The sequence below is a fragment of the Dendrobates tinctorius genome, unplaced genomic scaffold (assembly GCF_039654945.1).
Source record: "Dendrobates tinctorius isolate UK_male_01 unplaced genomic scaffold, ASM3965494v1 ptg000009l, whole genome shotgun sequence".
Taxonomy (NCBI): Eukaryota; Metazoa; Chordata; class Amphibia; order Anura; family Dendrobatidae; genus Dendrobates; species Dendrobates tinctorius.
The window spans coordinates 8,640-33,253 of record NW_027361677.1 but is presented as its reverse complement, the minus strand read 5'-3'; the positions used below and the strand labels follow the sequence as shown (position 1 = coordinate 33,253).

The 24,614-nt window shown below is 43.4% G+C and overlaps 1 protein-coding gene across 1 annotated transcript in view; it reads right to left on the bottom strand.

The window, feature by feature from the left end:
* Nucleotides 1–21,616, bottom strand: part of FTO (FTO alpha-ketoglutarate dependent dioxygenase) — a 317,082-nt gene extending 295,466 nt beyond the window's left edge. The window contains exons 1-5 of the mRNA XM_073581498.1: nucleotides 21,590–21,616; nucleotides 19,557–19,634; nucleotides 18,544–19,123; nucleotides 12,845–12,979; nucleotides 244–323 (exon numbers count right to left, since the gene is read on the bottom strand). Coding sequence (XP_073437599.1) covers nucleotides 244–323; nucleotides 12,845–12,979; nucleotides 18,544–19,123; nucleotides 19,557–19,634; nucleotides 21,590–21,616 — 900 coding nt within the window. The remainder of the gene's footprint in view (nucleotides 1–243; nucleotides 324–12,844; nucleotides 12,980–18,543; nucleotides 19,124–19,556; nucleotides 19,635–21,589) is intronic.
* Between the last annotated feature and the right edge of the window lie 2,998 nt (nucleotides 21,617–24,614).

Sequence of the window (24,614 nt, the reverse complement as noted above, 5' to 3'; positions counted from 1 at the left end):
GATTATTGTGCCAGATTCCTCAGAGTGAACAGATACCCCTTCTTCCCACTACCTAAGGTGATTTGCAGGAGGAGGGCAATAAAACCAGGAGCATTCTTGGGATGCAGGATTAAATATCTAGACGGTACTGACGACAGCTTGTGAGGCTTGGAGGACCTGACAGGATCCCTTTAAAGAAAACATTATCTCAGAAAATCCTTTTAAAGGTCTATCACACCGAACAGTATAATGCAAATAGCATACCTCTGCTACTCTGTGCGTGGAGCTGAACCGTGGCTCGGAGCCAGCAAGTACACAGTGTTGATGAGTTGTGTTGAGGTTATCTATAGAAGGATCAATAAGAAAGCAGAACATGGAAATCAATCACAGACATCTAATTACAAATCAAGTGTAAACTCATGGTTATGCAACAGCCATGATGCGTGACACGACACAACATGAAGTGGCAGCACTGACACACAGGTTTAACATTTTTTTTCTCGCTTTAACAGCAATGTATTCAGACAGACATGACTTGCTTCGGACTTTTGTAAAACAAGTTGCATTTTTCCATTTTTGTTTTTTCAGACCAAAAAGTAACACAGAATCCCCCATTGTGTAAATGGTGCACTGTGATGTTTAGTTTTTCCGACAAGGAACTTCATTTTAGCTGCAATTTCGATGGTGGCATTTCAAAGGTTATTCGTATAAAGTAGACTTGGTATTGTGCCGACTCAGCTCCTCACCTTGCTCCATACATCCGTTCAAATGAAAATGTTTGATATATAGTAGAGAATTAATTAAGCCCCAACAGGAACATCCCCCAAAACTACCATTGGGGTTTTGCCAAGGTCGATCTCTTGCAGTCACAAATCTGTCCCAGCAAAATGGTGACTTCCAAATCCTCAGAGGCATTGCCAGACCTTACGATGTGCCCAGCTTCTCATGGTGCAGGTCGATGCCAGGATGTGTAGGCAAGTCCTGAGTGACAAAAGAAATGATGCCGTTGATGAGTGGTGCAACTTGAAGCTCGTTGGGCCCAATGCAAAATCTATAAGAAGGCCCCTAAATATCACTATCTTCAATAGCATTCTTTTCAGATGGGCCAAAGCGAGGGACCTTAGGGGCTTCTTGAGCTTCAGGGCCTCGGTGTGACCGCAACCTCTGAATCCACTGTAGTTATGCCACTGCCGTTAGCTGGTCCTCATGATTTCCAGACCTGAATCCAAGGGACATTATGCATCTGAAAATGCCTAGTGGCGCCAAAGACTGTCCACTGATGCCCCGATATTCTAGGACGTCATCTGCCATCTCACCAGGGAAATTTGAAAGACTTTGGTTTCCATTGAACAGTCATTTGGTTAACTAGGTTCATGACTTTGGTTTCCATTGATCAGTCATTGGGATGACTATGTTCATGACTTTGGTTTCCATTGATCAGTCATTGGGATGACTATGTTCATGACTTTGGTTTCCATTGATCAGTCATTGGGATGACTATGTTCATGACTTTGGTTTCCATTGATCAGTCATTGGGATGACTATGTTCATGACTTTGGTTTCCATTGATCAGTCATTGGGATGACTATGTTCATGACTTTGGTTTCAATTGATCAGTCATTTGGTTGACTAGGTTTATGACTTTGGTTTCCATTGATTAGTCATTTGGATGACTAGGTTCATGACTTTGGTTTCCATTGATCAGTCATTGGGATGACTATGTTCATGACTTTGGTTTCCATTGATCAGTCATTTGGTTGACTAGGTTTATGACTTTGGTTTCCATTGATTAGTCATTTGGTTGACTAGGTTCATGACTTTGGTTTCCATTGATGAGTCATTTGGTTGACTACGTTCATGACTTTGGTTTCCATTGTTCCGTCATTTGGTTCTCATCTTCTATCTTCGAGATCCAATGTGTGGCTTGTGTTCCCTTCATTTTTTCAGAGCAGTAAACATGTCAGGATTGCCGACCAAGTGTCCTTATCTGGCTACACAAGAGTGACAGCCAGAAAACCGTCACTTCGTCCTGTCGATGTGACGCCGAGCGGTGTCGGAAGGTGTCTTAGGTCGCCTTGGCATATTATTTTATTATTGCCATCAGCTTCTGTTGTAACTATTCACAGATGAACGACCTCCCAGCACAGAATTATCGCTTTGAAAATGCTGTATACACGTTCCCTTCAGCACTCTCTTTAGTGACTGAGATCAGTCCAAGGGCCAAGTGAGGGTAAAGAGGTGAAACCGTGCCGCCAATTTATCTTTACTTTATTTGCTGGCGAGAACCAATCTATCTCCCTGCATATACAAGGCTTTCTGAGAATGGCTGCGGGGCGTTATTTATTCCTGCAAAGTGACTTTTGACACAGGGACAAAATAGGAGAAGCCGTCTTAAAATGAGTGGCCGGGGGCCAAATGTTAGCGAGTTCGTTTAAACGCAGAGTGCTAGATGAAACGTGTTTCCCTGGCAACTTGCCTGTCAATCAAACAACAAAACAGATCAGCACCCGATCGGGACATTTTCCATAGCTGCTTGTATAAATCAAAAAGTTAATGCTGTCATATAAGTCGGGAAATTATATCATTATTTTATAATTGACAACGCTAAAATTTTATAGCTCCCCTCCCTGTAAATTTAATATCATATTAATGGCTGAAGGAATCCGGCAAAGCCTTATAAAGGAGGCGCACATGAGATTAATAAGGACAGACTAACCGAATGCTCAGATGCTAAAATGGAAGGATTTTCCATATGTTTAAGTAAATGTAAGAAAAAAAATATTGTGGCTCCGACACACGGAAAGCTTCATTGTGAAAAATTAAAAAATAAAAAAAAATAATCAGGCGTCCGTTTTTTCTGAAAATTCCCATTCCTGAAATTATTTGCCAATTTATTTATTTAAGAAATCTTCCAATTTTTGGAGCTTTTTTTAGGCTTAAAAAAACAAACATGACTTAGACTTAAACACCACATGTATAAGATGCAAAGATCTGACTCAGACTCTAACTTTTGTATTTTGAGTGTGCAGAGTCCGGTGTGACATTGCCTATTGTGATTATCGGTCATTATTATCAGCAGAGGCAGGATTACGAGTCTGCTGAAAACTCTTCCTAAAAGGAAGAAAGAAAAAAAAACAAACTAGTGGCCAGTGTGAAAATTGCAAGATTACTCTGTTTCTATTGATATAGAAATAAAATCATTGCTTAATAAAAATATATATGCAGCACTAAATCCTGATTTAAACAATAGCTAATTTTCTTATCTTTAAAGAGGTCAATGCAGGTTCTACAGTGGGTACGGAAAGTATTCAGACCACTTCAAATTTTTCACTCTGATTCATTGCAGCCATTTGGTAAATTCAAAAAAGTTAATTTTTTTCTCATTAATGTACACTCTGCACCCCATCTTGACTGAAAAAAACAAAATGTAGAAATTTTTGCAAATCTATTAAAAAAGAAAAACTGAAATATCACATGGTCATAGGTATTCAGACCCTTTGCTCAGACACTCATTTAACTCACATGCTGTCCATTTCCCTGTGATCTGCCTTAAGATGGTTCTACTCCTTCACTGGAGTCCAGCTGTGTGTAATTAAACTGATAGGACTTGATTTGTAAAGGCACACACCTGTCTGTATAAGACCTCACAGCTCAAAGTGCATGTCAGACCAAATAAGAATCATGAGGTCAAAGGAACTGGCCAAGGAGCTCAGAGACAGAATTGTGGCAAGGCACAGATCTGGCCAAGGATACAAAATAATTTCTGCAGTACTCAAGGTTCCTAAGAGCACAGTGGCCTCCATAATCCTTAAATGGAAGAAGTTTGAGACCACCAGAAGTCTTGCTAGACCTGGCCGTCCAGCCAAACTAAGCAATCGTGGGACAAGAGCCTTGGTGAGAGTGGTAAAGAAGAATCCCAAGATCACTGTGGCTGAGCACCACAGATGCAGTAGGGAGATGGGAGAAAGTTCCATAAAGTCAACTATCACTGCAGCCCTCCACAGACGGGCCTTTATGGCAGAGTGGCCCAATGGAAGCCTCTCCTCAGTGTAAGACATATGAAAGCCCGCATGGAGTTTGCTAAAAAAACACATGAAGGACTCCCAGACTATGAGAAATAAGATTCTCTGGTCTGATGAGATGAAGATAGAACTTTTTGGTCATAATTCTAAGCGGTATGTGTGGAGAAAACCAGGCACTGCTCGTCACCTGCCCAATACAATCCCAACAGTGAAACATGGTGGTGGCAGCATCATGCTGTGGGGGTGTTTTTCAGCTGCAGGGACAGGACGACTGGTTGCAATTGAAGGAAACATGAATGCGGCCAAGTACAGAGATATCCTGGATGAAAACCTCTTCCATAGTAATTTGGACCTCAGACTTGGCCGAAGGCTCACCTTCCAACAAGACAATGACCCTAAGCACACAGCTAAAATAACAAAGGAGTGGCTTCAGAACAACTCTGTGACCATTCCTGACTGGCCCAGCCAGAGCCCTGACCTAAACCCAATTGAGCATCTCTGGAGAGACCTGAAAATGGCTGTCCACCAACGTTCACCACCCAACCTGATGGAACTGGAGAGGATCTGCAAGGAAGAATGGCAGAGGATCCCCAAACCCAGGGGTGAAAAACTTGTTGCATCATTCCCAAGACGACTCATGGCTGTACCAGCTCAAAAGGTGCTTCTACTCAGTACTGAGCAAAGGGTCTTAATACTTATGACCAGGTGATATTTCAGTTTTTCTTTTTTAATAAATTTGTTTTTTTTCAGTCAAGATGAGGTGCAGAGTGTACATTAATGAGAAAAAAATATGAACTTTTTTTGAATTTACCAAATGGATGTAATGAAACAAACAAAAAATTTAAAGGGGTCTGAATACTTTCCGTACCCACTGTACGTATGGAAGAGATATTCAGTGCCACAGGCAATGGAGAGGTGATTGTGCACGCTCAGTGCCCTCTGTTCACTTCAATGGAAATTCTGAAAATTGCCAAGCAAGTGTGCACAAAATAGGTGCATCTAGTATACATATATGGTATATCTTTCAAATATGCCATAAATGCTCCAAATGGCCTTTTAGGACTTACATACTGATGACCCATCCATGAGGTTATCAATGAGATTGGTGGGAGTCAGACCCCCGACACTCTCATTGATGAGCTGATATCTGCTCCGACAGCAGAGTGATGTAAGAAATGTATGAAGCAGAACACAGCAGTTCTTTACACTATATACTGCCACTGCTGAGTCCTGCAGTTTATTTCCCATTCAAGTGAATGACAAATAAAGTACATTAGGATAAGTCAAAGATACAGTATAAGGTCAAGGGCAATAACTTTAAATGTTATCAGGTCAAAAGTACACTGTTTTGCTCTTCCCCTTAGTATTCAGATTTTTTTTTTTTTTTAAAGATCTTCACAAAGGGGTGTGGTTCCTCAGATCCTCTGAGGCATGTCATAGAATCATAAAATGTTAGATTTGGCAAGGACCTCCAGGGTCATCGTGTCCAACCGCCTGCTAAATGCATGATTCACTAAACCATCTCAGATCCAGCTTCTTTTTGAAGACTTCCATTGAAGGAGAACTCACCATCTCTCGTGGCAACCCATTCCACTCATTGATCACCCTCACAGTCAAAAACTTTTTTCTAATATCTAATCAGTATATTCTCCCTTTCAGTTTCATTCCATTGCTTCTCGTGTTTCCATGTGCAAATGAGAATAATGATGATCTCTCTACACTGTGATATCCCTTCAGATATTCGTAGACAGCGATTAAGTCTCCTCTTAGCCTTCTTTTTTGCAAGCTAAACATTCCCACATCCTATAACCGTTCCTTGTAGGACATAGTTTGCAGTCCGCTCACCATCCTGGTAGATCTTCTCTGAACTTGCTCCAGTTTTTCAAATGTTTTTAAAATGTGGTGCCTAGAAATGGACACAGTATTCCAGATGAGGCCTGACCAAAGGGGAGTAGAGAGGGATAATTACTTCACGTGATCTAGACTCTATGCTTCTCTTAATACATCCTAGAACTGTGTTTGTCTTTTTTGCTGCTGCATCACTCTGTTGACTCATGTGCAGTCAGTCTATGATCTGTTCGTATACCCAAGTCTTTTTCACACGTGCTGTTGCTTAGCTCAATTCCTCCTACTCTGCATATGTAATTTTCGTTTTTTCTTGCACAGATGTAGAATCTTGCATTTCTCCCTGTTAATTACCATTCTATCAATCACTGACCATTGTTCAAGCTTACCTAGATCCTTCTCAATCCTTTTTCTATCTTCACTAGTGTTAGCTATCCATCCTAGCTTTGCAATGTCTGCAAATTTGATTAGTTTACACTACCGTTCAAAAGTTTGGGGTTACAAAGACAATTTTGTGTTTTCCATGAAAACGCATACTTTTATTAATCAAATGAGTTGCCAAATGAATTTAAAATCTAGTCTAGACATTGACAAGGTTCGAAAAAAAGATTTTTATTTTAAATAATTTTCTCCTTCAAACTTTGCTTTCCTCAAAGAATGCTCCATTTACAGCAATTACAGCATTGCAGACCTTTGGCATTCTAGCAAGTAATTTGCTGAGGTAATCTGGAGAAATTTCACCCCATGCTTCCAGAAGCCCTTCCCAAAAGTTGGTTTGGCTTGATGGGCACGTTTTGCATACCATACGGTCAAGCTGCTCCCACAACAGCTCAATGGGGTTGAGATCTGGTGCCTGCGCTGGCCACTCCATTACAGATAGAATACCTGCTGCCTGATTCTTCCCTAAATAGTTCTTCCATAATTTGGAGATGTGCTTTGGGTCATTGTCCTGTTGTAGTATGAAATTGGACCCAATCAAGCGCTGCCCACAGGGTATGGCATGGCGTTGCGAAACGGAGTGATAGCCTTCCTAATTCAAAATCCCCTTTACCTTGTACAAATCTCCTACTTTATCAACACCAAAACAACCCCAGACCATCACATTACCTCCACCATGCTTGACAGATGGTGTCAGGCACTCTTCCAGCATCTTTTTAGTGGTTCTGTGTCTCACAAATGTTCTTCTGTGTGATCCAAACACCTCAAACTTGGATTTGTCTGTCATAACACTTTTTTCCGATCTTCCTCTGTCCAATGTCTGTGTTCTTTTGCCCATATTAATCTTTTCCTTTTATTAGCCAGTCTCAGATATGGCTTTTTCTTTGCAACCCTGCCCTGAAAGCCAGCATCCCGAAATCGCCTCTACACTGTAGACGTTGACACTGGCGTTTTGCGTGTACTGTTTAATGAAACTGCCAGTTGAGGACCTGTGAGGCGTTGATTTATCAAACTACAGACTCCCACTTCTCTTTCTACTCTGGTTAGAACCTGTTTGTGCTCTCCTCTGAAGGGAGCAGTAAACACCGTTGTACAAAATCTTGAGTTTCTTGGCAATTTCTCGCATGGAATAGCCTTAATTTCTAAGAACAAGAATAGAGTGTCGAGTTTTACATGAAAGTTCTTTTTTCTGGCCATTTTGAGAGTTTAATAGAATCAACAAATGTAATGCTCCAGATTCTCAACTAGCTATGCTTCTCTAATAAGCCAAACTGTTTTCAGCTGTGCTAACATACTTGCACAAGGGTTTTCAAGGATATTCTAACCATCCATTAGCCTTCTTACACAGTTAGCAAACACAAAGTACCATAAGAACTCTGGAGTGATGGTTGTTGGAAATGGGCCTCTATATACAGTACAGACCAAAAGTTTGGACACACCTTCTAATTCAAAGTTTTCTTTATTTTCATGACTATGAAAATTGTAGATTCACTCTGAAGGCATCAAAACTATGAATTAACAAAAAAATGTGAAACAACTGAAAATATGTCTTATATTCTAGGTTCTTCAAAGCAGCCACCTTTTGCTTTGATTACTGCTTTGCAAACTCTTGGCATTCTCTTGATGAGCATCAAGAGGTTGTCACCGGAAATGGTTTTCACTTCACTGATGTGCCTTGTCAGGTTTAATAAGTAGGATTTCTTGCCTTATAAATGGGGTTGAGACCATCAGTTGTGTTGTGCAGAAGTCTGGTGGATACACAGCTGATGGCCCCACTGAACAGACTGTTAGAATTTGTATTATGGCAAGAAAAAAGCAGCTAAGTAAAGAAAAACGAGTGGTCATCATTACTTTAAGAAATGAAGGTCAGTCCGAAAAATTGGGAAAACTTTGAAAGTGTCCCCAAGTGCAGTGGCAAAAAACATCAAGCGCTACAAAGAGACTGGCTCACATGAGGACCGCCCCAGGAAAGGAAGACCAAGAGTCACCTCTGCTGCGGAGGATAAGTTCATCCGAGTCACCAGCCTCAGAAATCGCAGGTTAACAGCAGCTCAGATTAAAGACCAGGTCAATGCCACACAGAGTTCTAGCAGCAGACACATCTCTACAACAACTGTTAAGAGGAGACTTTGTGCAGCAGGCTTTCATTGTAAAATAGCTGCTAGGAAACCACTGCTAAGGACAGGCAACAAGCAGAAGAGACTGGTTTGGGCTAAAGAACACAAGGAATGGACATTAGACCAGTGGAAATCTGTGCTTTGGTCTGACGAGTCCAAATTTGAGATCTTTGGTTTCAACAACCGTGTATTTGTGCGACACAGAAAAGGTGAACGGATGGACTCTACATGCCTGGTTCCCACCGTGAAGCATGGAGGAGGAGGTGTGATGGTGTGGGGGTGCTTTTCTGGTGACACAGTTGGGGATTTATTAAAAATTGAAGGTATACTGAAACAGCATGGCTACCACAGCATCTTGCAGCGGCATGCTATTCCATCCGGTTTGCGTTTAGTTGGACCATCATTTATTTTTCAACAGGACAATGACCCAAAACACACCAACAAGCTGGGTAAGGGCTATTTGACCAAGAAGGAGAGTGATGGGGTGCTACGCCAGATGACCTGGCCTCCACAGTCACCAGACCTGAACCCAATCGAGATGGTTTGGGGTGAGCTGGACCGCAGAGTAAAGGCAAAAAGGCCAACAAGTGCTAAGCATCTCTGGGAACTCCTTCAAGACTGTTGGAAGACCATTTCCGGTGACCACTTCTTGAAGCTCATCAAGAGAATGCCAAGAGTGTGCAAAGCAGTAATCAAAGCAAAAGGTGGCTACTTTGAAGAACCTAGAATATAAGACATATTTTCCGTTGTTTCACACTTTTTTGTTAATTATATAACTCCACATGTGTTAATTTATAGTTTTGATGCCTTCAGAGTAAAACTACAAGTTTCATCGTCATGAAAATAAAGAAAACTCTTTGAATGAGAAGGTGTGTCCAAACTTTTGGTCTGCACTGTACCCATGAAGATATTGCATTACAAACCAGACGTTTGCAGCTAGAATAGTCATTTACCACATTAACAATGTATAGAGTATTTCTGAATCATTTAATGTTAGCTTCATTGGAAAAAACTGTGCTTTTCTTTCAAAAATAAGGAAATTTCTAAGTGACCCTAAACTTTTGAACGGTAGCGTATCTTCAGTTTTCTTATCTAGATCATTTATAAAAATGTTGAACAACACTAGGGCCAGGACAGAGCCTTGTGGTACCCCACTTGAAACACTCTTCCAACTGGATGTGCAACCATTTATTACCACTCTTTGAGAACGATCACTGAGCCAGTTATGTATCCACCCCACCATAGCCTTGTCAATCCCATACTTGGTCATTTTTTCAGTAAGGATGGTATGAGATACTTTATCAAATGCTTTAATGAAGTCGAGATATAGTACATCTACCGCATTTCCCTGATCCACCCAGTCAGTGATTCCATCATAGAAGGAAATTAGATTAGCCTGGCATGACTTGTTTGCTACAAACCCATGCTGGCTCTGGTTAATTACTGTATTCTTATCCAAGTACTTACATACAATCCTCTGCAATATTACCCTGTGAACCACGACCCCTCGGTAAAAAATGTAAAAATTAGCACTAAATAAAAAGGCCCACGTTTCTAGAACCATATGGTGGATTTACAAAGAAAAAAAAAGGAGTACTAAAGTGAGCAGTGGGAATAACTAAGAGCAGAAACTGACCACTGATGACAAGTGTTCAGCCGATATGGGTAAGATGTCAATTTACAGTACATGCATCCCATCTTTGTACAGAAAAAAGGAACACAAATTTCTAAGAGTGCGACCCTGAAGATGAGCTTGATCTATTTCTGAAGAAACCACCGTTAATGTCAATGTCCTGGGGCAAAATCTTGACGCAGCCTAAGCCTGATAAATAATAAAAGAACAACTTATTATATCAACATAAAAAAACAGCCCGTTCACTGAAAAATGGAAATAAAGTTATCAGAGAGTTTCCAATGCACAACTTCTTTCAATCTGAGCTATTTTCCCTTCATTAAAGAGGATTCTGAAAAATGTATTTAAATGAGGCTTTGAGAAAGAAACTATTATTTTTTTATGCTTGTTTTTCTGTTTATTTTTCGAAATAATAAAGGCACAAAAAATTAATAAATAAATTATATTGGGATGCAAAGAAAGGCAAAGAGACGCAAGATAAAGGGAGGCATGTTGGGAAGACAAAGAGACAAAGGGAATTGGAAAACCTGGAGAACAATTGCTTTTTCATATTATTATCCTTTTGGTTTGCAAAAAAAAAAAAAAAAAAAAAAAAGATGGAGAAACCTACTTACTGATTATCCTATAGGCACTGGGACTGATTTTAACAATCATATTTTATTGATGGGAGAATGTAGTTTATTTTACAGGATAAAATATTGTGACCCCCGATTCAATACTTTATTTTATTAAGTCAATTTTTTGTCCTTTTTTGTTCTGGCAGATTTTGTACCAAATTCATCAAAATGGTGCACAATGTTTGCCAAATTTTGTGCCAATTCAAAGATGTTTATTTGGTCTCTTTTGCTCGTTTTGTGCCTTTTTATCACCTTTACGAAAGGGAAATTTTCTATTTTTTCATTTTCTACTCCAGTTCTTCCAAGAACCATAATTTATTTTGTGTTCTCTTCTCATAGATCAGACTTTTATCAACGCAGCAATACCAAATGTGTGTATTTTTATTTTTTTTTTATTATTGTTTTAGTTTGGTGAATTGAATTTCAGTATTTTTTTTTTCATATTTTTAAAAACATTTATTTTTTTTACTTTTGACTGTATTTAACAGTCCCTTGAAGGGACTTGAAACTGCGATCGTCTGGTCGCTTGAGCTATACATAGCAGGGCACCAGTCCCGATCTCTTAGGCTATGTGCACACACTGCGGAACCACCTGCGGGTTTTTCCCCGCGGAACCATAGGTAAAGTGACCTGCGGTTTTGCCCTGCGGTTTCACACCTCTACTATGTTAAAGGTGTGAAACCGCAGCGGAATCCGCAGAAACAATTAACATGCTGCCGTTTATAAACCGCGTGGAAAAAAAACGCAGCGTGAGCACTGCGGTTTTGAAAACCCATAGGGGTTACATGGTACTTTACCATGTCTGCGGAACTGCTGCGGTTCCGCAGGGCCAAAACCACAGCGGAACCGGAGCAAAAACCGCAGCGTGTGCACATAGCCTTATAAACGCTGGCTTTCATAGGAGTATCATAACAACAGGAACGGGGATCTTTAGTAGACCCCCACTGTCATGACAACCCATCGGCACCTTTCGATTACATCACGGGCGCAACGATAGGCGGGTGGAATTATGCTGTTCCTGCCGGCATGTGTTAAATGCCACTGTAAGAGATTGACAGCGACATGTGACAGGTTGGTGGAGGCAGATGATGGTTGAATAACTCAGCCATCATCTGCTGGGAAAGAAGTAGGTTCTCGCAGGGGACCCAAGATATGAAGGAGTTGTACATAATATGTCGGGAAGAAGTTTTAAAGTCGCATGATCTTTTAAAATGTCGCACGTTAGTCTACAACTGCACTAAAAAAAAAAAAAAAAATACGCTAATATTTGTCACTTATTACAAAACCTCAAATGATGAATTAGGCAAAAAATATCCGGAAATGGCCAAAAAAAAGAGAGTAAGGCTTAAATAAAGAACAAAATAGATAACAAATTTGGTAGAAAAACAGCGAAGACTTAGAAGTACACCAACAAAAATGGCAAAATTTTAATAATATATCGGCTCCTGTAACGTCAACTAAGTGAAATACCCCAGTGAATCACAGAGGATAAGTCGAACACATCACTGAGCGCTCGCATTACGAGCCCCGAGATCACATCAGCGAGCTAATGCCGGAGACTACCTATTGAATATCAATGCCGGGAAGCAATTTATAAGAGGAGGGTGGGTTTACGGGCCCCTTGCCTTTCCCCGGAATAGATCAGGAGGTTATTAGAGAGTTTTATAAATCAAAATAAACATGAATAAAAGAAAAGTAAGAGAAAAGGCAGCGCTGGCGCCTATAAAAGGTTCATACCTACCAGGGGGATAGTCCCTATTCTGAAATTCATGGTAAACAGAGGACGATCAATACGGTATTTATTTCAGGCTAGCTCTATTCCACAAGACACGGAGAACTATAAAATATGAAAAGTTATTGGCCAGGAGATATAATGTAGCTTTGTAGGGCATCTGCCATGTAATCTATATATCGCGTCTTGCCTTTAAGGATCGCAGATGGAAATAAAATTTGATATTAAAAGCTGGCGGAAAACAGGGGGGCAAAAAACTGACTTTAATGAAGGGAAACGTACAGGTGTCAGCGGAGTTTATCCCCTCTGTTTACCGATCCTCTGACCTCAGTAGTGGGGGCTTGTAAGTTTTTGTCACCGGAAGTGACCCGGATAGATCTTACTATAGTACCAGGACATCAAAAAAATCCGGCAAGCAAAAATACAACAATAAATGCTAATACGCTACTGGAAATAATTACCGAGCATAAAATAGGAATCTCCTGGGTTTAACGGTAAGGCGAGACCAGGGGTCTCGATGTCCCATGCTATCTTGAGGCCCACGTGCCACTTTGACACATCCTTAACTTTTTCTTCCCAATTTTCCGTAGACCTATCTGTAACAAAAGATAAGGAGTAGCATAAAGAGTCATTTGCAAGTGGCCTTAACACAAACAACATACACAATTAACAATTCTGGGTGCACCAAACTGTGCACAATATCCTGTTATATATAAAGGCCAGGTGCCGCAGCAGTGGAAAATAAGAGAAAAAGTACCACTGCAACAAAGCGCACACTGCACCAATTATAGTGAAACTAGAAAATGTTTTATTGATACAAAGAGTTACACATTAAAATCATGATAAAAACATGACAGGCATCCAAAACATGCGTGATACTTGTTTATATTACATATGTCTATTATGTGTTCTATTCATCTATATATAGTCTGACCAAATTATACCAATAAGCAGTCGACCTCCCTATCACTTGGCTCATGAGGACCATGTGGCCCTAACACTACATGGCCACTAGGTGGACTTCTAACCACCCCATATAAACGTCAATACTGCCTGGTTTAAATACACTGGCCATGATAAGCCCAAGGGGAAACCCCTATACTAATTGGCAATGCCAAACCATACAGGAACCAGACAACATCCACCCCACAACGGGAGATCAGAGACTGCAATAAGAACCAGACAATAGGGTGCCCTGCCCAGGACCATACCCCACGCGTATCGCCGCAACCAGTACGGCTTCGTCAGGGGAAGTGACTAAACCGCTGTCCAGGGTGCTTTAAATACCTTGCTGGAGTTCGGGTGGGCGTTCACGTGCCCCACAGGAAGTCCCCTCCGTCTGGCGGCCTTGATAGAGACATGCAGACCGACGTCCCGGTCACATGAACCAGAAAAGAAAAATGGCCGCCGCGCATGCGCTGTACAAACCCATATACGACAACAGTGAAAGCCCCAAGGTGCCTGCGCCCAGTGGAACACACAGTGATGTATTTACGAGCCACTGGGCATGTGCGCATGCGTTCAATGGGACGCAGGTCGAACTATGTGAGGCGCATTAAAACAATCTGTCAACAATATCAGCGCAGACCAGCGCAAATATGTAGAGCACTGCGTGTATCAATCCCGGGAGCACAAAACATACAAAGAACATACACAGACATGAAATACATATACACAAGAGGAAGGGCACATAAAACATGACATTTCAGTGGGACCAAATCAATATGATGATCACTAAACTCCTCCTAGTGATGGGTCTGATCGCCAAGCTCCTCCTAGTGATGGGTCTGATCGCTAAGCTCCTCCTAGTGATGGGTCTGATCGCTAAGCTCCTCCTAGTGATGGGTCTGACCGCTAAGCTCCTCCTAGTGATGGGTCTGATCGCTAAGCTCCTCCTAGTGATGGGTCTGATCGCTAAGCTTCTCTTAGTGATGGGTCTGATCGCTAAGCTCCTCCTAGTGATGGGTCTGAATGCTAAGCTCCGTCTAGTGATGGAGTAACAACAAATCTCATGTAAGGACTATTAAGCAGAACTAGAGATCAATTAGAGTTTTTCAAGCAAAGTACATTTTATTAATGCGATATATAACAGAGCATAAATACTAATGCAGGTCGCCGCAATCAGTAAACAATTATACCCCAAAAAGCTCATTACAATAATGGGTTAAATAAGTAAATCAATCTCATCAGTGTCACAGCTACATAACAAAAAAGTAAATAAACAGCACGTAGACCTGTTAAATAATGTGCATTACCTAATATAGGTGTTACCTCTAATGAAAAAACAGGAGAAGGTGCCGATTTTAAAGTGCTTTAGTGCTATATACTAATGAGCCTAACCAACACAATGCACGTGGTGTGAACAGATGTTGTAATAAGACTGCATGTTTTAAGGTGCTTAAATAAAGTTAAAGTGCTAAAAGGATTTGTAACACTTACATGTAATTTGAAATAACACTGCTCAGCCTGCTGCCCCAATGGTGATGGGTCTGAATGCTAAGCTCCGTAAGGAGAAACCTTACCCCTTAGACCTCAGTCGAGAGCCTCTCACCTAGCCAAATCAGTTCTCATACTTTGCACTGACGAGAGCCAATAGCTCGAAACACCGTGTCTGCAAATTGAGATTCTGATTTGGCTTTTATCCCAAGTCATATTACAAGACTCGTTAAAGGGTTGATTGTGACTTGTAGGATCGCTACTACCAACAGGTGGCGCTATAGAGTTCAAGTCCTCTTTTTCTCTGAAGAGGAAATTTGCATATAAGCTCCGTCTAGTGATGGGTCTAAATGCTAAGTTCCTTCTAGCGATGGGTCTGATCACTAAGCTCTTCCTAGTGATGAGTCTGATGCTAAGCTCCTCCTAGTGATGGGTCTGAATGCTAAGCTCCGTCTAGTGATGGGTCTGAATGCTAAGCTCCGTCTAGTGATGGGTCTGAATGCTAAGCTCCGTCTAGTGATGGGTCTGAATGCTAAGCTCCGTCTAGTGATGGGTCTGAATGCTAAGCTCTTTCTAGTGATGGGTCTGAATGCTAAGCTCCTCCTAGTGATGGGTCTGATCACTAAGCTCCTCCTAGTGATGGGTCTGATCACTAAGCTCCTCCTAGTGATGGGTCTGATCACTAAGCTCCTCCTAGTGATGAATCTGATGCCAAGCTCCTCCTAATGACGAGTCTGATCGCTAAGCTCCTCCTAGTGATGGGTCTGAATGCTAAGCTCCGTCTAGCGATGGGTCTGAATGCTAAGCTCCGTCTAGCGATGGGTCTGAATGCTAAGCTCCTCCTAGTGATGGGTCTCAATGCTAAGCTCCTTCTAGTGATGGGTCTCAATGCTAAGCTCCTTCTAGTGATGGGTCTCAATGCTAAGCTCCTCCTAGTGATGGGTCTGAATGCTAAGCTCCTCGGTGATGGGTCTGAATGCTAAGCTCCTCAGTGATGGGTCTGAATGCCAAGCTCCTCCTAGTGATGGGTCTGAATGCTAAGTTCCTTCTAGCGATGGGTCTGAAAGCTAAGCTCCTCCTAGTGATGAGTCTGATGCGAAGCTCCTCCTAGTGATGAGTCTACCGCTAAGCTTATCTTAGTGATGGGTCTGATTGCTAAGCTCCTTCTATTGATGGGTCTGAATGCTAAGCTCCTCCCAGTGATGGGTCTGAATGCTAAGCTCCTCATAGTGATGGGTCTGAATGCTAAGCTCCATCTAGCGATGGGTCTGAATGCCAAGCTCCTCCTAGTGATGGGTCTGAATGCTAAGTTCCTTCTAGCGATGGGTCTGAAAGCTAAGCTCCTTCTAGTGATGGGTCTGAATGCTAAGCTCCTCCTAGTGATGGGTCTGAATGCTAAGCTCCTCCTAGTGATGGGTCTGAATGCTAAGCTCCTCCTAGTGATGGGTCTGAATGCTAAGCTCCGTCTAGCGATGGGTCTGAATGCTAAGCTCCTCCTAGTGATGGGTCTGAACGCTAAGCTCTTTCTAGTGATGGGTCTGAACGCCAAGCTCCTTCTAGTGATGGGTCTGATCACTAAGCTCCTAGTGATGAGTCTGATGCCACGCTCCTCCTAGTGATCGCTAAGCTCCTCCTAGTGATGGGTCTGACCGCTAAGCTTCTGTTAGTGATGGGTCTGATCGCTAAGCTTCTTCTAGTGGTGGGTCTGAATTCTAAGCTCCTCCTAGTGATGGGTCTGAATAATAAGCTGCTCCTTGTGATGGGTCTGATTGCTGGGGCTTTCAGAAGGAGATTTGCAAATAGTCCTTATAAAAAGGAAACCTGACAGCTGGTACATGTTGACCCATAGGCAGCATGTATCAGATATTGGCTGTATGAGTGCAGCCAGGCAGGGCTGTGGAGTTGGAGTAGTGAAGTTGGAGTCGGTGTCCATTTTGGCGACGTGGGTATAAAATGGACCGACTCCTAAAATATACAGTACAGTCATATGTTAAAGTTTGGGCACCCCTATTAATGTTAACCTTTTTTCTTTATAACAATTTTGTTTTTTGCAACAGCCATTTCAGTTTCATATATCTAATAACTGATGGACTCCGTTATATTTCTGGATTAAATGTGCAATCTGTATTTTAACAAAATTTGACCGGTGCAAAAGTATGGGCACCTCAACATAAAAGTGACATTAATATTTCGTAGATCCTCCTTTTGCAAAAATAACAGCTGTAGTCGCTTCCTGTAGCTATTAATGAGTTCCTGGATCCTGGATGAAGGTATTTGTGACCATTCCTGTTTACAAAACAATTCCAGTTCAGCTAAGTTTGATGGTCGCCGAGCATGGACAACCCGCTTCAAATCATCCCACAGATGTTCAATGATATTCAGGTCTGGGGACTGGGATGGCCATTCCAGAACATTGTAATTGTTCCTCTGCATGAATGCCTGAGTAGATTTGGAGCGGTGTTTTGGATCATTGTCTTACTGAAATATCCATCCCCTGCGTAACTTCAACTTCGTCACTGATTCTTGCAAATTATTGTCAAGAATCTGTTGATACTGAGTTGAATCCATGCAACCCTCAACTTTAACAAGATTCCCGTTGCCGGAATTGGCCACACAGCCCCAAAGCATGATGGAACCTCCACCAAATTTTACTGTGGGTAGCAAGTGTTTTTCTTGGAATGCTGGGTTTTTTAGCCTCCATGCATAACGCCTTTTTGTATGACCAAACAACTCAATCTTTGTTTCATCAGTCCACAGGACCTTCTTCCAAAATGTAACTGGCTTGTCCAAATGTGCTTTTGCATACCTCAGGCGACTCTGTTTGTGGCGTGCTTGCAGAAACGGCTTCTTTCGCATCACTCTCTCATACAGCTTCTCCTTGTGCAAAGTGCGCTGTATTGTTGACCGATGCACAGTGACACCATCTGCAGCAAGATGATGCTGCAGGTCTTTGGAGGTGGTCTGTGGATTGTCCTTGACTGTTCTCACCATTCCTCTTCTCTGCCTTTCTGATATTTTTCTTGGCCTGCCACTTCTGGGCTTAACAAGAACTGTACCTGTGTTCTTCCATTTCCTTACTATGTTCCTCACAGTGGAAACTGACAGGTTAAATCTCTGAGACAACTTTTTGTATCCTTCCCCTGAAAAGCTATGTTGAATAACCTTTGTTTTCAGATCATTTGAGAGTTGTTTTGAGGAGCCCATGATGCCACTCTTCATAGGAGAATCAAATAGGAGAACTACTTGCAAGTGGCCACCTTAAATACCTTTTCTCATGATTTGATACACCTGGCTATGAAGTTCAAAGCTCAATGAGGTTACAAAACCAATTTAGTGCTTCAGGAAGTCAGTAAAAAGTAGTTAGGAGTGTTCAAATCAAGAAAATGATAAGGGTGCCCATACTTTTGTACCGGTCAAATTTTCTTTAAATGCAGATTGCACATTTTCTGTTAGTACAATAAACCTCATTTGAATCCAGAAATATAACTGAGTCCATCAGTTATTAGATATATGAAGCTGAAATAGCTGTTGCAAAAACCAAAATTGTTATGAAGAAAAGGTTAACATTAATAGGGGTGCCCAAACTTTTACATATGACTGTATAATACATTGGATTCAGTAGTTCAGTGCAGGATGTGCTGTAAATGTTTCATAAAAATTTGGGAAAGTTATGACATGTCCTATATATGTCTGTTTGGTTTATGGTTACGATATAGTTTCTGACCTTGATAATTGTAGTTGTAGACCGCAACTGTCGATCCCTCCACAAGGTTCTCATCATGGTGCCAGCTCACCGCCATTTTCCCCATACCAAAATATGGTTCCTCTTTAAGGTAGGACATGGTCTTTGGGTTCATGTAATTTATCAAAGTCACATTAAAACACCTGGATGCCTCTTGGAAGGACACCTCCACCAGCAAGTCACTGGAGGGTTCTGTTCGCTCTCTGCTTTTCTCTAATTTCTTCAACTCATCTATGGTCTGAAGATGTAGAAATGTATTCAAGTCATGAAAGGCTTTGCAGGCATCGGAAACATCTTCTGTGCTGTAAGTAATACCGCACCCATCTTCAGGCCATGGCACCGCGAACAGCCTTGTATTCAGATACTTGTAAGTGAAGCCGGGCTCGCCGATCAGGATGCGAGACACGGGCGTCAGAAGGTCTTTACCTTTCAGCTGCACGAGGTCTTGAAACAAGCAGTCACGATGGAGCAATGTATGAAATGCATTCTGGATGGCATGATGTAACTCCGCAGGGGTTTGGTCAGCTTCCCGGATTACCAACTTGCCATATTTTGTGCTCCACTGGAACAAAAATATATTTGATTCAGCTTAAATGGATTTTCCAGCTGTCAAACAGAGTCAAATAAGGCCTAAAAATAAGGCCTAAAAATAAGGCCTAAAAATAAGGCCTAAAAATAAGGCCTAAAAATAAGGCCTAAAAATAAATACCAGCAAATTCCCTACCACTACTTCAGAGCACTGTGAGTCACGCACCATCTTCCAAGATTCTGCACCACTTCAGCCAATCATTGGCTGCATCGGTCACATATAGTGAGTGATTGGCTGCAGCTGTGACTTGTCTGTTTCCGTCAGAAGAGCAAACGTACAGATAGGTTTACCCGCCTAACAACACTGTGGAGTAGTGATGGGAAATCATCAGGTGAGCATGTTCCTTTTTTTTAAAAAATTTTTTTAGAAAATTCTGGGCTTATGTTATATGCCAGGTTATACATACCAACTGAAGGAAGCCATCATCCTCTGGTGTAAAGTGTTGCAGTTGTACATCTCCAAGTTGCTGAAGAAGTTTTTGTTTCTAAAGAAAAAAAATAAAATAATTATAAATACATTTTTTTTTAAAGAAAAACAAAATAAAATCATAAATATCAAAAATGGGCTTTTCAGTTATTTTCACATTGTTTTTAAGCAATGCATTTATATACTTCTCAAAAAAAATAAAGGGAACTCAAAGTAAATCAAGCTCTGTGAAATCAAATTGTCCACTTAGGAAGCAACACTGATTGACAATCAATTTCACATGCTGTTGTGCAAATGGAATAGACAACAGATGGAAATTATTGGCAATTATCCAGACACCCTCGATAAAGGAATGGTTCTGCAGATGGGGACCACAGACCACATCTCAGGACCAATGTTTTCTGGCTCATGTTTTGGTCACTTTTGAATGTTGGTTGTGCTTTCACGCTCGTGGTAGCATGAGACGGACTCTACAACCCACACATGTGGCTCAGGTAGTGCAGCTCATCCAGGATGGCACATCAATGCGAGCTGTGGCAAGAAGGTTTGCTGTGTCTGTCAGCATAGTGTCCAGAGGCTAGAGGAGCTACCAGTAGATAGTCCAGTACACCAGGAGATGTGGAGGGGGCCGTAGGAGGACAACCCAGCAGCAGGGCCGCTACCTCTGCCTTTGTGCAAGGAGGAACAGGAGGAGCACTGCCAGAGCCCTGCAAAATGACCTCCAGAAGGCCACAAATGTCCATTTGTCTGCACAAACGGTTAGAAACTGAGGATGGTCTGAAGGCCCGACGTCCACAGATGGGGGTTGTGCTCACAGCTCAACATCGTACAGGATGCTTGGCATTTGCCACAGAACACCAGGATTGGCAAATTCACCACTGTTGCCCTGTACTCTTCACAAAGGAAAGCAGGTGACAGATGTGACAGAGTCTGGAGACGCCGTGGAGAGTGATCTGCTGCCTGCAACATCCTTCAGCATGACCAGTTTGGCAGTGGGTCAGTAATGGTGTGGGGTGGCATTTCTTTGGAGGGCCGCACAGTGTTGGGCTGTGAGCACAACCCCCATCTGTGGAAGTCGGGCACTCAGATCATCCTCATGGAGTCGGTTTCTAACCGTTAGTGCAGACACATGCACATTTGTGGCCTGCTGAAGGTCATTTTGCAGGGCTCTGGCAGTGCTCCTCCTGTTCCTCCTTGCACAAAGGCGGAGGTAGCGGTCCTGCTGCTGGGTTGTTGCCCTCCTTCAGTCCCCTCCACATCTCCTGGTGTACTGGCCTGTCTCCTGGTAGCGCCTCCAGCCTCTGGACACTATGCTGACACACAGTAAACCTTCTTGCCACAGCTCGCATTGATGTGCCATCCTGGATGAGCTACAGTACCTGAGCCACTTATGTGGGTTGTAGAGTCCGTCTCATGCTACCACAAGTGTTTTAGAACATAACCAACATTCAAAAGTGACCAAAACATCAGCCAGAAAGCATTGGTACTGAGATGTGGTCTGTGGTCCCCACCTGCAGAACCACTCCTTTACTGAGTGGGTCTTGATAAATGCCAATAATTTCCATCTGTTGTCTATTCCATTTACACAACTGCATGTGAAATTGATTGTCAATCAGTGTTGCTTCCTAAGTGGACAGTTTGATTTCACAGAAGTTTACTTGGAGTTATATTCTGTTGTTTAAGTGTTCCCTTTATTTTTTTGAGCTGTGTATATTAAAAAGCACCTTCTTTATTATCTTTTGTACATGTGTTTCCTTTAGAGTTGCTATTTTGTGCTGCTGGGGGCGGGTCCTGAACAGAATAGCTCTCCTTCCCCCTCTGGCAGCTGAGGACATAATCCCTCCTTAGTGCCCCTGCAGAAAAGGTTTACTTAGCTACCCTTGCCATGCTACTGGAGAGACTCTGCTCCTTTGTTGACAAGCAGGTTAGAAAGATAGTTGTATTAATGGCTGTCTAGTGAGTGGAGTGTCGCTACATAAAAACTTATTTCTCCAAGTTAAAGTCACATTTTACCTCTGATAATTGTGTACTTTTATACATGTTGCTTTCTTCTTGATTACAGAAAAAAATACAATAGCTATTTAAAAGGAATATATTACCAGGTTTTAGCCAAATGTGAGAGCAGATTAACGTAGAGGTAGAGACCCTGATTCAAGCGATGTGTCACTCACTGGGCTGTTTTCAGTAGTTTTTATAAAATCACAGTTTAATCAGAAGGAGATTATCACTAGAAGACTATTAAACCTGCTGACATGTAGTCCTCCATATTCACTGACACTGTATAGCCTGGCCCCCAACACTGACTGGCAGCTTTCTGCCTATGCACAGTGTCCACAGATAGCGGCCAATCAGTGGTGTTGGAGGGGTTACACAGAGCTCAGCATTCGCAGAACTGGTAAATCTGCAAACAGGGATTTTCTCAAAACTGTGAGAAGCAGTCCATAAGTGATACATTGCTGAAATCAGGATCTCTGCCCCCACATCATGCGGCTATCAGCTGGGGGTATTAAAAACCTGTTAACAGATTCCCTTTAAACATGCCCAATGTGTGTGTGCTGGAAGAATGCCGAGGCTGCTCCCACCCCAGATACCCATATAGTATGGCACATGATGACCCTGGGTACCCCTATAATAAAAGTGAAGTTTAGCTTTTTATGGCAATGCGTGTGGATCATGCAATATGTAATATCCAGTGAATCTTCTTATACATTCATTTATCTTCGAAATTAACATTCAACCAAAAGAAGAAAAAAAAAAAAAAAATGACAGCACCGGAATTATTTCAGTATTCTTCATTGATTAAGACCTCTGTAGGTTCACACCATGTAGGCTCTTTGCAGCCATCTGATGTCAGCCTGCTCTCTATATTTGGTGCCGGTCGGGTCCCCCGAGTATATTTGGCCCGCAATGCCGGGAGGGTCCCTCGAGTATATTTAGCCCACAGTGACAGGCGGGTCCCTCGAGTATATTTGGCCAATGACAGGTGGGTCCCTCGAGTATATTTGACCCACAATGCCAGGCGGGTCCCCCGAGTATATTATTTGGCCCGCAAAGTCAGGCGGGTCCCCCCGAGCACGGCCCGCATTGCCAGGCGGGTCCCCCCGAGCACGGCCCGCATTGCCAGGCGGGTCCCCCCGAGCACGGCCCGCATTGCCAGGCGGGTCCCCCCGAGCACGGCCCGCATTGCCAGGCGGGTCCCCCGAGCACGGCCCGCATTGCCAGGCGGGTCCCCCGAGCACGGCCCGCAAAGCCAGGCGGGTCCCCCGAGCACGGCCCGCAATGCCAGGCGGGTCCCCCGAGCACGGCCCGCAATGCCAGGCGGGTCCCCCGAGCACGGCCCGCAATGCCAGGCGGGTCCCCCGAGCACGGCCCGCAATGCCAGGCGGGTCCCCCGAGCACGGCCCGCAATGCCAGGCGGGTCCCCCGAGCACGGCCCGCAATGCCAGGCGGGTCCCCCGAGCACGGCCCGCAATGCCAGGCGGGTCCCCCGAGCACGGCCCGCAATGCCAGGCGGGTCCCCCGAGCACGGCCCGCAATGCCAGGCGGGTCCCCCGAGCACGGCCCGCAATGCCAGGCGGGTCCCCCGAGCACGGCCCGCAATGCCAGGCGGGTCCCCCGAGCACGGCCCGCAATGCCAGGCGGGTCCCCCGAGCACGGCCCGCAATGCCAGGCGGGTCCCCCGAGCACGGCCCGCAATGCCAGGCGGGTCCCCCGAGCACGGCCCGCAATGCCAGGCGGGTCCCCCGAGCACGGCCCGCAATGCCAGGCGGGTCTCCCGAGCACGGCCCGCAATGCCAGGCGGGTCCCCCGAGCACGGCCCGCAATGCCAGGCGGGTCCCCCGAGCACATCTGGCCCACAATGCCAGGCGGGTCCCCCGAGTACATCTGGCCCACAATGTCGCGTGGGCCTCCAGCCCGGCATCGCACTTTCAACTATATCGGCATCCTAAAGAGCAATACAGTTGAAAGCAATAATGGAGGAGAGAGCATCAGCTGACACTCCCTCTCTCATCATTCCCCCTCTGCGTCTGACGTCTCAGCCCAGCGAGCGAGATGACGTCATTAGAACTTGGCTGAAAAGACCAGAGCAGCGGAAGGAGTGGGCAGAGGTTTTCTTTTTTTTTTTTTTTTTTAAATGTGGGGCTTATTATAGAGCGCTACGTGGGGACATTATACTGTATGGAGAGCTACGTGGGGACATTATACTGTATGGAGAGCTACGTGGGGACATTATACTGTATGGAGAGCTACGTGGGGACATTATACTGTATGGAGAGCTACGTGGGGACATTATACTGTATGGAGAGCTACGTGGGGACATTATACTGTATGGAGAGCTACGTGGGGACATTATACTGTATGGAGAGCTACTTTGGGACATTATACTGTATGGAGAGCTATGTGGGGACATTATACTGTATGGAGAGCTACGTGGGGACATTATACTGTATGGAGAGCTACGTGGGGACATTATACTGTATGGAGAGCTACGTGGGGACATACTGTATGGAGAGCTACGTGAGGACATTATACTGTATGGTGCGCATGCTTTGCTCCATTCATTAGGTAAGGAAACAGTACAGTACTCGGCTATTTCTGACAGTCCTATAGACAATGAGTTGAGCGGAGGTGCACATGCTCAACAGAGTACAGTACTTGGCTACTTCCGGCAGTCCTATAGACAATGAGTGGATCGAAGATGCAAATGCTTTGCTCCATTTGTTATGCAAAGAAACAGTACAGTTCTCGGCTATTTCCGAAAGTCTTAGAGACAGTCAATGGACCAGAGGTCAGGCATGTTCACCTCCTCTCGAATCAACCTGTTCTCAGACTTCCAAAGTCCTGATCGTGTTGTCAAGCCTGGTAGGCTACAGTGTCTTTAAGTATTAATTCCCAAATAAAAATGTTAGCCCGTATCCATAGGATAGGAGATAATTTGATGATTGCTGTAGGTCAAACCTCTCGAACCCTCCAGTGTTCCGAGATCAGAACTCCGGAAACGGGCCTCAATGGAGAGAAGCTGCACATGTCCGTCGTC